The sequence below is a fragment of the Podarcis vaucheri genome (genome assembly GCF_965113315.1).
Source record: "Podarcis vaucheri genome assembly, chromosome: 12".
NCBI lineage: Eukaryota > Metazoa > Chordata > Lepidosauria > Squamata > Lacertidae > Podarcis > Podarcis vaucheri.
The window spans coordinates 55,149,742-55,163,287 of NC_138750.1; the positions used below are offsets into that span (position 1 = coordinate 55,149,742).

A 13,546-nucleotide genomic window follows, 5' to 3' on the forward strand; every position below is an offset into this window, starting at 1 on the left:
CATCTGGGATGCTATAGGGGCAACATCTCTTGGTGTTCTGCCACCTGTATTAGCTCATCTCATGAGCAGGCAGGCCCTGGATCTATGAGCAAGCATGAGGATTTGGCAAATGGAGCATGTCTATTTACTCAATCTGGACATCCATCTCTCAGACCATATTCTGCACCACATGACATTCTTGCAACCACACAGATTCCTTGATCTCCATAATTTAATACAATTGGCAACTTCTTAGGTATGCAGACTTGGTGCAAGCTCACATTTTTGCATTTGCTTATTGCTGACAAGAAATAACCCTGATGTACATGAACTTTTTTTTTTACTTACTAAGTATTGAAAGAATCACAACCACAAAATCAAATATATTCCAACCGTCTTTGAAGAAATACAGTCTCAAAGCCAACATTTTGATGATGCACTCTCCAGTAAAGATAGCGACAAATACAAGATTTATATTTTCAAGAAGGCTCTTAACAGCTTCCCCTTCGTCTTCATGTTCTGCTGCCATGATCACCACATTCAATAAAATTAGACTTATAATGAAAATATCAAATGCTTTCTTGTTTACAATGTCAAAAAGAAGTCCTTGGTACATGTTCTGTGGCAAAAGGGGGGGGGAAGCAAGAAGAATTGTAGATGTAGATACATGTTTTACATGTAGAATATAGTTCCCTAGTTTGCATTATTTCACTATTTATTTAATTGCACAAGCTAGAATTCTGGACTAAACACCTTGTTTGGTCCTTTTCTCTTCTTATGACTTTCATATCTGGATCATGTGGGTTAATATGAAAAGGGGCTATTGCAGGAATCAACAACCTTTTCAGACGAGCAGGCACCTTTTGGGCACCAGTCACAAAATGGTTGCCATAAGAATGTGGCATAACACAACATGCCATGGCAGGGGACATGACATAACACAAAATAAGAGTACCATCACTGCTGCTGCTTCCTCCCCACCCCAGATGACCTCAGGCTTACCATGGGAAGTTAGCTATGTCCTGCTGGTCTTGGCTGTGAAGTCCACATAGTACTGCTTTCTCATACACAATATTGATTCCATAAACACTGTCTAACAACAGAGAGCAGCCCCCAGTACCAGAAAAACTACAAGCTGACACCCACATCCCACAAGTACATCTCTCCCACTTTTTTTCAGGGGGTGAGGGTGAGGAAGCAAAACACTGAAAAGGTGGAGCAGTCAAATTGCTAATAAAAATTGAGAAGAATAGTGTCTGAACATTGTGCCTCATATCTCAGATTCTAAAAATCGTTGAAACTTCCTCAAAAAATAATAAAAGCTGGGAATCTGGGGATTGCTTGCCAAGCAGACAAACGTAATGATAAAATTGATGTGATTTTCCTGTTTATATTTTGATGGTGGCGTTAATTATTTGGTCACATAACACATTTTTAAACAAAATAAAACTGGCAGCAATCACTGATATAATGCTTGTTACAAGAGCAAGTCAAGTTATATGGACCTTTGTTTAAAAATGCATTTTCTTCACTACTATAATTTTTCTAATTTTGCTTAATTTCTTTCATCTTACACAGAGTAAACCTATTGAAATAAGTAAAGAATTCTCACTATGAAAGCAAAAGGCAAAATGCTGACCACTAAATAACTTGTTATACTAGATTTTAAAAGGTAGTTCCAAGTTAATTCCAAAACCAAACAAGGAAATGCACTTATTGTTAGTGGCTGTCTTACCTGCGGCCGTGGAACGGGCTTAAGTGGTTTCTTGTTACCAAGTTTTTTTAATGCGTTATAATATTTCTTTTGCTCATCTGACATAAAAATGAGTTCTCCACCTAGGTATAAGGACATGGACACAAAATGCATCTTTCTGCCTGAAGATATCAAGCTTTTATGCAAATCCAACTAAGTACTTTCTAGCACTATGGGAAATTTAACTGGTAAAGCTATTTACTACATTACCATCTGTAGTCACAGTTATGGAGGCTCAGGGTGAAGACTATGACTGGATATCCTTCAAAATCAGTGGTGGTTCAAGGTGCTTCCACTACCACCACCAACTATGAGCACCACTGTCTAAAATATAAGGTCTAGATGAAAGGAAAACAGTTCCACAAGTTTTCCATGCCATGAATTGTAGGGCATCACAATTGTGGCAAAACAATGAGAGAACCAGAAGTTTCAATGTTCTAGATGGATACCCCTTACCCTCTTTTTCAGGATCTATGAATACTCCTTCCTAAAGCTATTTTTCTTGCTTTCTGCTAATCAGTCACAAGGAAATCCATTTTTAAGTGTCACTCCTTACTCAGTCATGAAGCTCACTGGGTGGCCTTGAGATATCCACCATCTTTCAGACTAACCTACCACACAGGATAAAATAGGGAGGGGCGGAACCGTGTACACAATCCTGAGCACCTTGGAGGCAGCCAGGCAAGCTACTGTGGGGTAGCTCAGTCAGCAAAACATGAGACTCTTAATCACTTAATCTTGGAGTCATGGGTTCGAGCCCCACGTTGAGCAAAATATTCCTGCATTGCAGGGGGTTGGACTATACGACCCTCATGATCCCTTCCAACTCTACAATTCTATGATTCTGTTCTGGTTCCCATGTAATGTAGTCTGATATCTCCTGAACAGGACAAGTGGTACTGAGGATTAGTTTCTTTCTGATTTTGGCCTTGGGCTGACAATGCCTTGGACATGATCAGCTGCAGTCTATTACAACACTGTACTGAACACCATTTCTATAAAACTATTACACAATCTTTATGGGAGTGAAATATTTTGTAACTCATGTGAGTACTTATCTTTTTCCTTTGTTGGTTGAAATTGTCAATAACAACTCCAATGAAGAGGTTTAGCATGAAGAACGATCCAAATATGATAAAAGCCACAAAATAGAGATATGCCCACACATTATTTTCAAAACTTGGGTCTTCATTTTCCTGAAATAAAGTAGAAAGACAAGAAACGCCTTGTTTGTGACTTAATTATGTCAATTCTTAATTTATCATGAATATTTCATTGCCCTGTTTGATTTGTTTAAAAGCATAAATGGATGCTATGTAATTAGATACACCTTGTGAGACACAGTAGGCAATGTATAAAAGGACACATGTTGAACTACTCACGGTTCTACATCCGAACTTGTGCCCTGGTACTCTGCTTACTGAAATAAGGTAATCATGACTAGACATACAGCTAGCTATATCCAAAATGGTGGAGGACCAATTAGAAAAGGTCACCTCCAGAGATTTACAGAGCCTGCTGGGTTCCCAGGTGCTCTGGGCATTCAGGAAGTAATGTGAGAGATGCTTCTGTGTTTCTTAAATTAGTTTTTATGGAACATTTTTTTGTGATAGAAAACAAATAAGCAAGGAAATGTACATAAAGCATCTTCACTTTCTTCTTTTTCACGGTTCATTTACATTCAGTATGAGACACTATTGTACTAGGCATTATAGGGAGGGAAGATAGGAGGGAGAGGGTTGGGGAGATAATGATCTTTTCATTCTGCTGTATAGTGTTTGTGCGTGGTTTTTGTGTCAGCGTCTCATGGATAGGTCCTTTATTTATATAGTTATTTGTTTTTGTTGGTATCCAGAGCCCAGAGCTCGGTTGGCTGCATTCAGCTGATTGAAGTGGGGCTTGTTTGTATGTGTGTGGGAAGGTACAGTGGTGCCTTGCAAGACAAAAATAATCCATTCCGCGAGTCTCTTCGTCTAGCGGTTTTTTCGTCTTGCGAAGCAACCCTATTAGCGGATTAGCGCTATTAGCCGTTTAGCGGCTATTAAAGGCTTAGCGGCTTAGCAGCTAAAAGGCTATTAGCGGCTTAGCGGCTTAGAAAAAGGGGGGAGCGAAAAAAATGGCAAGACTCGCAAGACTTTTTCGTCTTGCAAAGCAAGCCCATAGGGAAATTCGTCTAGCGAAGCAACGCAAAAATGGAAAACCCTTTCGTCTAGCGGGTTTTTCGTCTTGCGAGGCATTCGTCTTGCGGGGCACCACTGTAGGTTGTTGGGTCAGGTTAACCATACTGATTCATATGCTGTTGGGGGGGCATAGGTCATTGTCTTGTGCTGTGTATGTGATAAAGGGGTACCACAGTGGGGTGAACTCGTCCTCCTTTGCTTGCCCCTATACTGGTTTAAGTTTGTTGGTTAACTTTTCTAATAGGGTAGTTTCCCATACATTTTGGTACTAATGGCCTATGTTCACTCCTGATAGGTATTTCCTAGGTATTTGATATGGGGCTGTCATTTTTGTAGAAGTCTTTTAAGCAATATAGGCGTTTAGCTTGACAGGTATTTATTTGGATGTTTTGGGGTGCATGGTGGAATAGTGGGTGATGAGCCTGGGGAATCAGAGAGCCAGGGGAATTGAGGGGGCTGCCGCCCCAGTTGATGGACACTGCCATTCAAGTAGTGTCCATGTACCGCATCATGTGATTGATTATGCAGGGCACGGCTTACTTTGCACCCCCCAATATTTTATTCAAGTTGGCACCCCTGATTTCTGGAATGGGTGACTGAATATGGCTATTGGCAGTTGCTCCCCAGTGTCCTTTCCCATAGGCATGTAGAACTTGGTTTACTGGGGAACTTGAGGAAATGAGACAGCTTCGAATAAAAAAAAGTCATAGAGAATTTGACTAATTATACCACAGAACCCATTTGCAGGCATAGGAATTGATGGTGACAGCAGCAAACTAATACTGTATTTCCTTTCTGCTGCAAGGGTATTGGCAAAATTTCAGATAAACTGTTCTAGATAGTACAAGACTATAATCATCAGAGGATGAAGCACTTCCAGTTCATAGTTGTGATTTTGCAATTACTCACTATCAGAGAAAGCTGTCTACAACATCTCTCCAGGAGTTACTGTTCTGAGCCTGCTTCCTTCTACTCAGGAAGCTTGCTCAGAGATATGCAGGGAGATGTTTCTTTCAGGGCTGAATAATTTTAATTTCACAAACTAAAAGTAAACATTTTTGAGTGTAAAAATGAGGTGTTTTAATTCAGGCTGGAATAACACCCACTGGGAGAAAAACAGTTTAAAATGTGGTCTGCAAGGAGACATGTCCTCCATCCCATCCCTATCTTGCAACTGTAAGCAACCTCACCAAACTCCAGTTCCCAAGATTCTTTGGGGTGAAAGCTGTAACAATTCTAAAAGTACATAGAATGATACAACTCAATAGTGTAACCGGTCAATAAAAATGAAGCAAAGCATCTAAAAAGGACAAATGCTGTAACTTTTCATGGCTTACTTTTGAAGGTGCATCTACTGCAGCATACATAATCTCCATCCAGCCCTTAAAGGTTGCCTGGCAAAATATATATATAAACAAACCAAGTTACGGAAGTATTCTGTAAATTGTTTTTCCTAGTCTGTCTGACAGTCTAACACCCATTTGGCTTGCCACCCTCCAGAGGAGTATGCTAAGGGATGCACTAGACTTGACAGGTGCAGCCATATTTGTCTATCCACATGCCTGCCTCATGCATGGATAAAGACACTGTACAAACACCAATAGACCACTGTGAGAGATGTACTCTTAATTGCCTGCACAGGCAATTCCTGGAGGAATAAAAGGTTTTCAGCAAGCATTTAAAAGTTGGCATAGAAGGTGCCTGCCTATATAAAAAAAAAATATTTTTATTTTGTTATCTTACGCTGTTCAGGGGCACAGAAGTAGACTTTCCATTGCCAATATAATAATTGTCCCCAAAAAACCAGACCAGAGGAAACATCCCCTTCAAAATGCACATTTTGGAACATTGAAGAACGAGGGTTCCAAAATACATCGAGAGCCTCCAGATACAGGAGCCTTCCCTCTTTGCACAGTCACCTTTCACAAATCAAGGAACAACACTGCAGTAGTGGTGGAGCTAGCATGCTCACACTATCATCCCTCCCCTTGCGCATTCTCTACACTTCAGGTTTGTACAGGTCTTCTATTGGAGAGAGATATACTTCAGAAATATAATAGTACATCCTCTGTAGCATTTTAGAACACAGGCATTGTGAAGCCCTGGATCATGGAGCTAGTTTCAGCTTCAGATCATGGATTAGCTTCAAACTGGAAATCTCAATGTGCAGTTTAACAGCAATCAGCAATATTTCTTAATATTTAAGGTTGCTCTCCTGTGTATTTTTCTTTTTTAAAAAAAATCCTTCAAAACTGAATTTCAAAAGCAAATTCTGAATTCTTTAGTAATTTTCTATCACCTCTAATTTCAATAATCTGTTATTCTTTGGCTGCACATATGTGGCTTGCCAAGGTTGTTCTCTTGCCAAAGAAACTATGTGTGATTGAACATACCACCTGGAGGAGAGCCAGATACCCCATCCCAACATGATCAAAGTTGACATTCGTATTAGTCCATTCAGAATTCTGACTTTCACAGACATTTTTATTTTTTAAAGATGCATCACTGCATTTCGAAAATTTTCCTCCAAACAGTTGTACTCCTAGGATGTTAAATGGGAGCCAGAGAACAACACAGACAAGCAGCACATTCCCGATCGAAGGGACAGCTCCTGCAAGTGCATTCACTACAACCTTAAATGAGAAAATGAAACACACAATCAGTTATTCAATGACTAGAATCAGTCTACCAATGGCTCTAAGCAATGATAGCACGTAACCGAGCAATCTGATAAGCATGTGGCCATTACACAATTAAGTATGGATCTTTTTCCTGATTTACAAACGAGCACCACCAATTGAGTGAATATGGTGCTAGAATTTGCTATGGGGAAGTGGGTCCAAATCCCAGGTCAAAAGGTAGTCTTGAGCAAGTCACTACCTCAGTTTTCCATTCATAAAATCAAAATTAAAAGACCGCCTTTAAAGCAGGGGTACCAGGCAAGATGCCTGTCAATTGTTTTACCAATTGTGTGTGCTTGGAGAAGCTTCAAAACACTTTTTGAAATGATGCAGGAAATGACTTCATGTCCAAGCAGCTTTATAGTGTTAAAACAGGAAAAACAGAGTCCTAAATACTACTTGTTTTGTTTTGTTATGTGTGCATTTTGTGACTCTTTTTATGTTTGGGTTGTTTAGGATTTCCCTGGAATTATCTAAAAATTATCTAATTTTTATCTAATAATTGGATGGATTAGAATGGAACAAAATGGGATAGATTTTGCCATCCCTACTACCAGCTCAACACAGCCTTAGCTTTGTGGGACATGTAACAGAAAAACTGTATTTAGTACCTTTATCCCTTTAAATCTGGACAATGCACGAAGAGGTCTCAGGGCTCTTAAAGTTCTGAGAGATTTTGTGGAGACATGGCTATCACACAGATCTCTTCCCTTTGTTCCAGTTGTTTTTGCAGGAAAGGAAACCTGTGATAAAAAAAGGGAAAGAAAGGAAAAACACGGGCTGTTTACTTGTAAAACATATCTTTGGAGTTATGGTTTTCTTATGCCAATTATTTGTATTGATTTTCCAAATGTTAACTCATTTATACAAATTATTTCCAAATTAATAAAATTTTGTTTAAGTGGTTTCCCACGCACCATTCTTGATGTGGAGTTATGGTTTTCCAATATTGTGTTTTCAGGGAATTATTTCCATGCTGATTTGTTTATCAAGCAACCCCTCTGTGGAATCCAGAATGTATTAGATTCCCCTCCCCCTTGACCCTGCCTTTCCTCCACCAATTGTCTTCCCTATGTCAAAGATCAGGGACACCGACACTGATCATTGATTTAAATCAACATTATGTTGCCTGAGATGGGACAGCATGCACACACACCCCAAAGCGAGTCAAAATACATAGTGTTCCTAGGGCTAACCACATTATTTTGCTACCTGGCACCAATTCCTAAAATCAGCTGCCCGGGGTGGCTTGCTCACGCTACCTAACTGTGAGGCTGGCCCATTTGCTACATGGATCTCTGAAGCGGTAGCTACTTCACATAATTGTACATTACAGCAACATGCAGGACAGTAAGATTAAATCTGATACTTACACATACAATAAAGAAATCAAGCCAACACCAAGCATTGGTGAAATATTTTCTGAAGCCATAAGCCACCCATTTCAGAAGCATCTCCAGGAAAAAGATGTAGAAGAAAAATATATCTGCATATTCCAGTATGATTTTTATGGTCTTTCTCTCAGCAAGGTAGATGTCTTCAAAGATCTAGTATTTCAGAAATCAGGTGTGATTTAGAATTCACTAGTGGGATGTTTAAAATTTGTGCAATGTGATGAAAAAGGGTGGAGCCCACTCACTTAGCATTCATTGGGGAAGGGCTTCTTCCAGCTGATTAAAGTTTAAGAAGTACTACAACATTGATCTCTGAAGTTCACTGTGTGAACCCTGCTCCCATGTTCAAGATTCAACAACATTTTTTGCCAAGTATGTAGTAAAATTAAATGAAAATGTAGAACTCGTAGGCCTAAATTATTTGTCAAAGTGTAGCATTTTGACATCAAAGATGGTTCTTAGGACCATAGTATTGGCCTAGGGGTCCTTAATAATTATGCCTATACTGGATGTAAGATTCTAGCTATAGCTCTCCATTGCTTTGAACCCAACTGATTACACATAAAAGCCTGCAAAAGGAAAAACCCTAGTCATGAACTGGCAAGCCCCATAGCCCTAATAGGCAATATATAGAAGGCATGAGCATTGCATAATTGCTGGGATTATGTATCAAAGATTGAATAACTGGCGGAAATATAGGTTAAGGGGTTAGTATGCATTAGATTGTTATATAACAGGAACATTGTATCATGTGCCATGCACACAACTGAAGCATGCAACAATCTCTTATATGGCCATTTCAAGCTACAAAATTGAGCATACTATGATCCACGGGTATGGGGTTGTTTACCAATAGGATGTTTATCTTAAAATAATTAAAAAATCCTTCCAGTAGCACCTTAGAAGAAGTGTGCATGCACATGAAAGCTCATATCAATAACAAACTTAGCTGGTCTCTAAGGTGCTAGTGGAAGGGGTTTTTTTTATTTTGTTTCGACTACGACAGACCAACATGGCTACCTACCTGTATCTTGAACTAGCAGATTGTCCATATGGCCAACTGGACTTTGGCTAGTGGTTACATAAAATCCTGATTTGGAGGAAGAAACTAGACTGTACAAAGTTTGGGCGCGGCATACCACTCTTCAGTGACCACCAACTTCTAGCCTGTGATCAGAGTTCTGGCCATCTCCGTAGCAACAGAAGCTAAGGACTGGGTGAGATCCATTTGAGTTTACATATATGGCCCATATAAATGAACTTTTTTCCATATGCCAAATCTCTTGTGGGAGCTTGGAATAAAAATGCTTTATTGCTTTATACCCAGCATGTTTGAGTTTCTATACCATTAATAAAGATTCCACTTAGTTCATACCAGTGAAACCTAGTGCAATATATCTGGAGAGTTCTGAAGGAAATCCCAGCAATCCATTAACTGGGATCTTTTATAAAATACTCTTAGAAATATAAACATATACTTTAAAAAACAAGCAAGCCTCACTTTTATCAGTTGGAATCCAAAGAGCTGCTTTAAGTGCCCAGCATTATTTTGTCTGATAGAACCTCCAATCCAGTTTTTAAAATGGATTGTCATGTAAAATGAAGGGCTACTGTTCAAAAAGAACAAGTCAAAAGTTCCCTTGGATCTAGCTACATGGTTGGATTTTGGCCACTGTTTATCTAAGAATGTTTGCACTATTACTCATGCACCAATAAAATGGAATACACTAGGTATGATTATATAATATCAAGGAATAATTTTTTAAAAAAAAATCACCTATCATCCTATTAAACAGATTTCAGCAGCTATAGGAAAAAAGAAAATTCAGAGCTTAACACAAGGCGAAAAAATTAATAATACTCTTATTTTGAGGATATCATAGTAAGCTTACCAGAACACCACTGCTCAGTAATATCATAAATATGATAAAAGATTCAAACCAACTATGTTTTACAATTCTGTAGCAGGTTTTTCTAAACCTCCACCAAGTGTTGCCTGGAAATTTAGCAGTATTCACTGTGCAACATGGGAAGAACTTGACCAACACTGAAATGAAGAGAAATCAAATACAGAAATTATCAATGTTCTGAGAATCAGTAGGAAACCAGTCTTTTTAACATTTAGCATCTTTGCAGGAGAAAATAGCAAATTATTTCCTCTTTTCTTCCTATCCCTGGAACATTCTGCTGGTGGCCTTCTACGTAACTAGTACAAGCAGCACATCCACAGAGTGCAGAGGAAGAGTTTCTTGTGTGAACTAATGCACTGGAATATTTGCTCATGAGAAGATAAAGTTGCAAAAAAATACCAGCTTCCCAGTTGCCAATGGCTGGTCCCCATATAAAGGCCAGAATAATTAGATTGAGAGTAGATCAGAAATGAATTTCCTTAGATCCACCCCAATAAATGTCATCCTCATATTGGTAACTTTGTGCCCCAAATCCCTGGATGACTCCTCCCAGTGGCTTGAGAATGATGTTAAGCACACAGAGGACATGATAGAACCTAGTGGTTCTCCATAATAAAGATATCATGGGGCCAGACAAAAGTCCCTGAATTGTATTCTCTGGTAGCACCACTGTAGGTAGGAGCAGAACTACTATAATACCCCCCCCCGAGCTGTGTCAGGATACCCTGGTCAATGGTCAACGTGGCCAAGAGACGAATAGCACTCCTGGTCTTCCCTCATTAATCAGAGTAACCAAGACTGTTTCAGTACTGTGCCCAGGACTGAAGCCACAATGAAATGGGTCTAGATAATCTTCTTCATCTAGGTTCATCTGTAACTGGGCAGCTACTGCTCTGTTGATCACCTTACCCAAAAAAGAACTGACTATCTCAAATAAATTATAAATTAAAAAATCATATTATATGCCAATAAAACTAGTCTGTCACCTTGTGGAAAACAGGCCACAGGCTCCTTCTTGACTACAGGGAAAATGCAGATAGGAGACCTCTCATCTACCGTGCTGGCCTCAGAACAGCTGCTCTCAAGATCCACGCTCTGAACATAAAAACAAAACAAGAAAAAATAGTATCCTCTTAATGTAACTGACCAATGATGGGGAAGGGTGGTGGCTCAATGGAAAAGCACATGCAATCCATGCAGAAGGGACCGCTGGTCTCATCTGAAGGCATTTCTCTAGCATTATAGTCCATCAAGTGGGCAATCATCAACACTTAGCATCTGAAGGGAAATGAATGTAAAATATGAGGAAGTAGGACTGCCCAGTACATTTCATGAAAAGACCAGAAGGAAGACAAAACACGAGCACAAACACAAAATGCACAGAAAATTAATCCTGAATATAGAAAATACATTAGAATAACACATGCTGAGGATATAGAGTATAAAAAATGCATTAACCAAACAACTTCAACCAGTTTAATAATAAATTAAAAGCAATGTAGAAATAAATTGCAGAATAGTAGCTGCCCTTTTGCACATGTAGGACGAGGCCTTGATGGACTACTATCCGGGAGAAACACCTTTCAGGTGAGACCAACAGTCCCTTTCTCTCTGGATCAGGGGTCAGCAACCTAAGGCCCATGGGCCGGAAGTGGCCTGTGGAGATCGTTTGACCGGCCCCCAAGCCGCCCCTGAAATGAGATGCCCGCTTGTTCGCTGCGCTAAATTGGCGCAGCACGGGGACTCGCTTCCTTGGTGCTGGAAATCGTGTCTGCGCAGACGCAGATGCCGAAAATCATGGACCCATGAGCGATCCGGCCCACAGAGGGATCTTTTTATTGTGTTTACAGTATATACTGTTTATTGAGTTTACAGTATATATTGCCCTATACCCAGAGGTCTCAGGGCAGTTCACAGAAAAGATCACAACATACTGTATATAATCAGAATAAAAACAACAACCCACTAACACCTCCCATAAAAGAGCCACATTTTAAAAGGGTACAAGTAATGCTTGGTAAAAGAATTACGGTAGGTGTGGAACAAGCAGACACTTAGCATTTCTCAGTGATACCCCATTTGCCAACAGAGCTGCTATAGTTGCTGCTGACTGAAAGATGGTCGGTAAGGCAAGATGCTGAGAGGTGGGGAACTGAAACCTGATCTGATAGGGGGGAAATATCTGAAATCACACACAATGAACAATAATGAGGGAGAAACTCAGAAAATGATTACTAGTTTGACAGAAACGTACAACAGTAGCTAAAGGATTGAAGGGAGAGAAGACTGGGAAAGAAAATCAGATGGGTGAAAGGCAGGAAATGGACTGGGGAAATATAAAGCAGAACAGTCCTATTTCTTTGAGTTTGCATGCATTTCCAGCCTTTGGATGTCATGTGGAAATGATAACCCACTTTATGGACTGTCATCCAGTGAGAAGGTCCTATGCCTGATCTCCAGTATCGCCAAACTGGGCTGGGAAATACTCTTTCTAAAACTCCGAAGAGCTGCTGCCAATCTGTATTAACCAGATACTTCCTGGTGAAGTAACAGGCCATTAAGAAAAGAAAGGAAGTGGATCTGCACCAGTGGCCTAATGGGTGGTGCCCCCTCCTTTAACTGGCTGGTTCTTAGGAAGACAAAGGCGAGAGTTGAGAGTAGAGTTATGTGAGCTAGAAGCTAGAGTCTGGAAGCAGCAGGCTAGGAAACCAGAGAGAGAGTCATGCCTGATTTCTGCTTGAATCCATGAATATGGCTAAGGGAGAAGCAAGACTCTTTTGGGGTGTTGCTGCTATGAACATTGTAGGCTGAGGTAGTATATATGTGTAATTAAGCCATATATCGCAAAGACACCACAGTCTCCACTGTCCCTCATCTGAAGGAAATATGAACCCTGCTATGCGCCTGAAACTCCTGGAATCTCACACTGCTCAAAGATTGGGATGGCTTGCAACAGTATTACTATTTATTCCTCTTTTGTTGAAATGTAGCCTCAGGGGGACACAAATTTGATTGAACCAGCAGCAATGAGGAAAGGGAAGCTTAACCTTCTCCTGCAAGCTTTTTATGATCCAAACACTTTTTGCAATCAGCTTATTTATTAAGAATTATTCTAGACCAGGCTTCATCTACAAAAGATACCAGGATGAAGTATATGAATATAAAACATGTCCAATATAAAAGAATTAAAGATAACCTAATAACAAATAAAAGCACTAGAGGCAGTTTAAAAAGCAAGAGGAACAGACAAAGTTTAAAATGCCAGGGCCATTAAGTGAGTTTTGAACTTAAGCCAAAATGTTTGTAATAGTTGTGCCAGTTGTACTTCAATAGGGAGAGCAATCCACTGACTGGGCACCACCACAGATGTGGGAGAGAAATTTGTTTGGATCCACATTGAAATATGATTTTTACTTCCTGAAACAATACGTGCACCAAAACACAGCTATCCTTTGAAATTCACATTTCTCCAAATTTTGCAAGGCAGTTCTCCAACCAAAAAGAAGTGTACTAAAATGTATATACAGTATACAGGTGGAGGAAGGGGGGTGCGGTGGGTGTGATCGCCCCAGGTGTCACCACCGGGGTGTGTGTGACAAATTGCCGGGCAGCACTCACTGCGGGGCCTGCAGCGCGCTCCTGCGAGAGA

General features: G+C 40.0%; 1 protein-coding gene and 1 long non-coding RNA gene across 2 annotated transcripts in view; one reads left to right on the top strand and one right to left on the bottom strand.

The window, feature by feature from the left end:
• Positions 1-7,375, top strand: part of LOC309515121 — a 40,084-nt gene extending 32,709 nt beyond the window's left edge. The window contains exon 4 of the long non-coding RNA XR_014212291.1: positions 7,327-7,375. This is a non-coding gene — a long non-coding RNA (uncharacterized lncRNA). The remainder of the gene's footprint in view (positions 1-7,326) is intronic.
• Positions 1-13,546, bottom strand: part of LOC309514812 (sodium channel protein type 5 subunit alpha-like) — a 48,166-nt gene that overhangs the window by 2,445 nt on the left and 32,175 nt on the right. The window contains exons 15-23 of the mRNA XM_082192143.1: positions 10,884-10,992; positions 9,880-10,034; positions 7,967-8,140; positions 7,205-7,336; positions 6,306-6,545; positions 5,250-5,306; positions 2,787-2,928; positions 1,715-1,815; positions 328-598 (exon numbers count right to left, since the gene is read on the bottom strand). Of these exons, the coding sequence (XP_082048269.1) occupies positions 328-598; positions 1,715-1,815; positions 2,787-2,928; positions 5,250-5,306; positions 6,306-6,545; positions 7,205-7,336; positions 7,967-8,140; positions 9,880-10,034; positions 10,884-10,992 (1,381 nt within the window). The remainder of the gene's footprint in view (positions 1-327; positions 599-1,714; positions 1,816-2,786; positions 2,929-5,249; positions 5,307-6,305; positions 6,546-7,204; positions 7,337-7,966; positions 8,141-9,879; positions 10,035-10,883; positions 10,993-13,546) is intronic.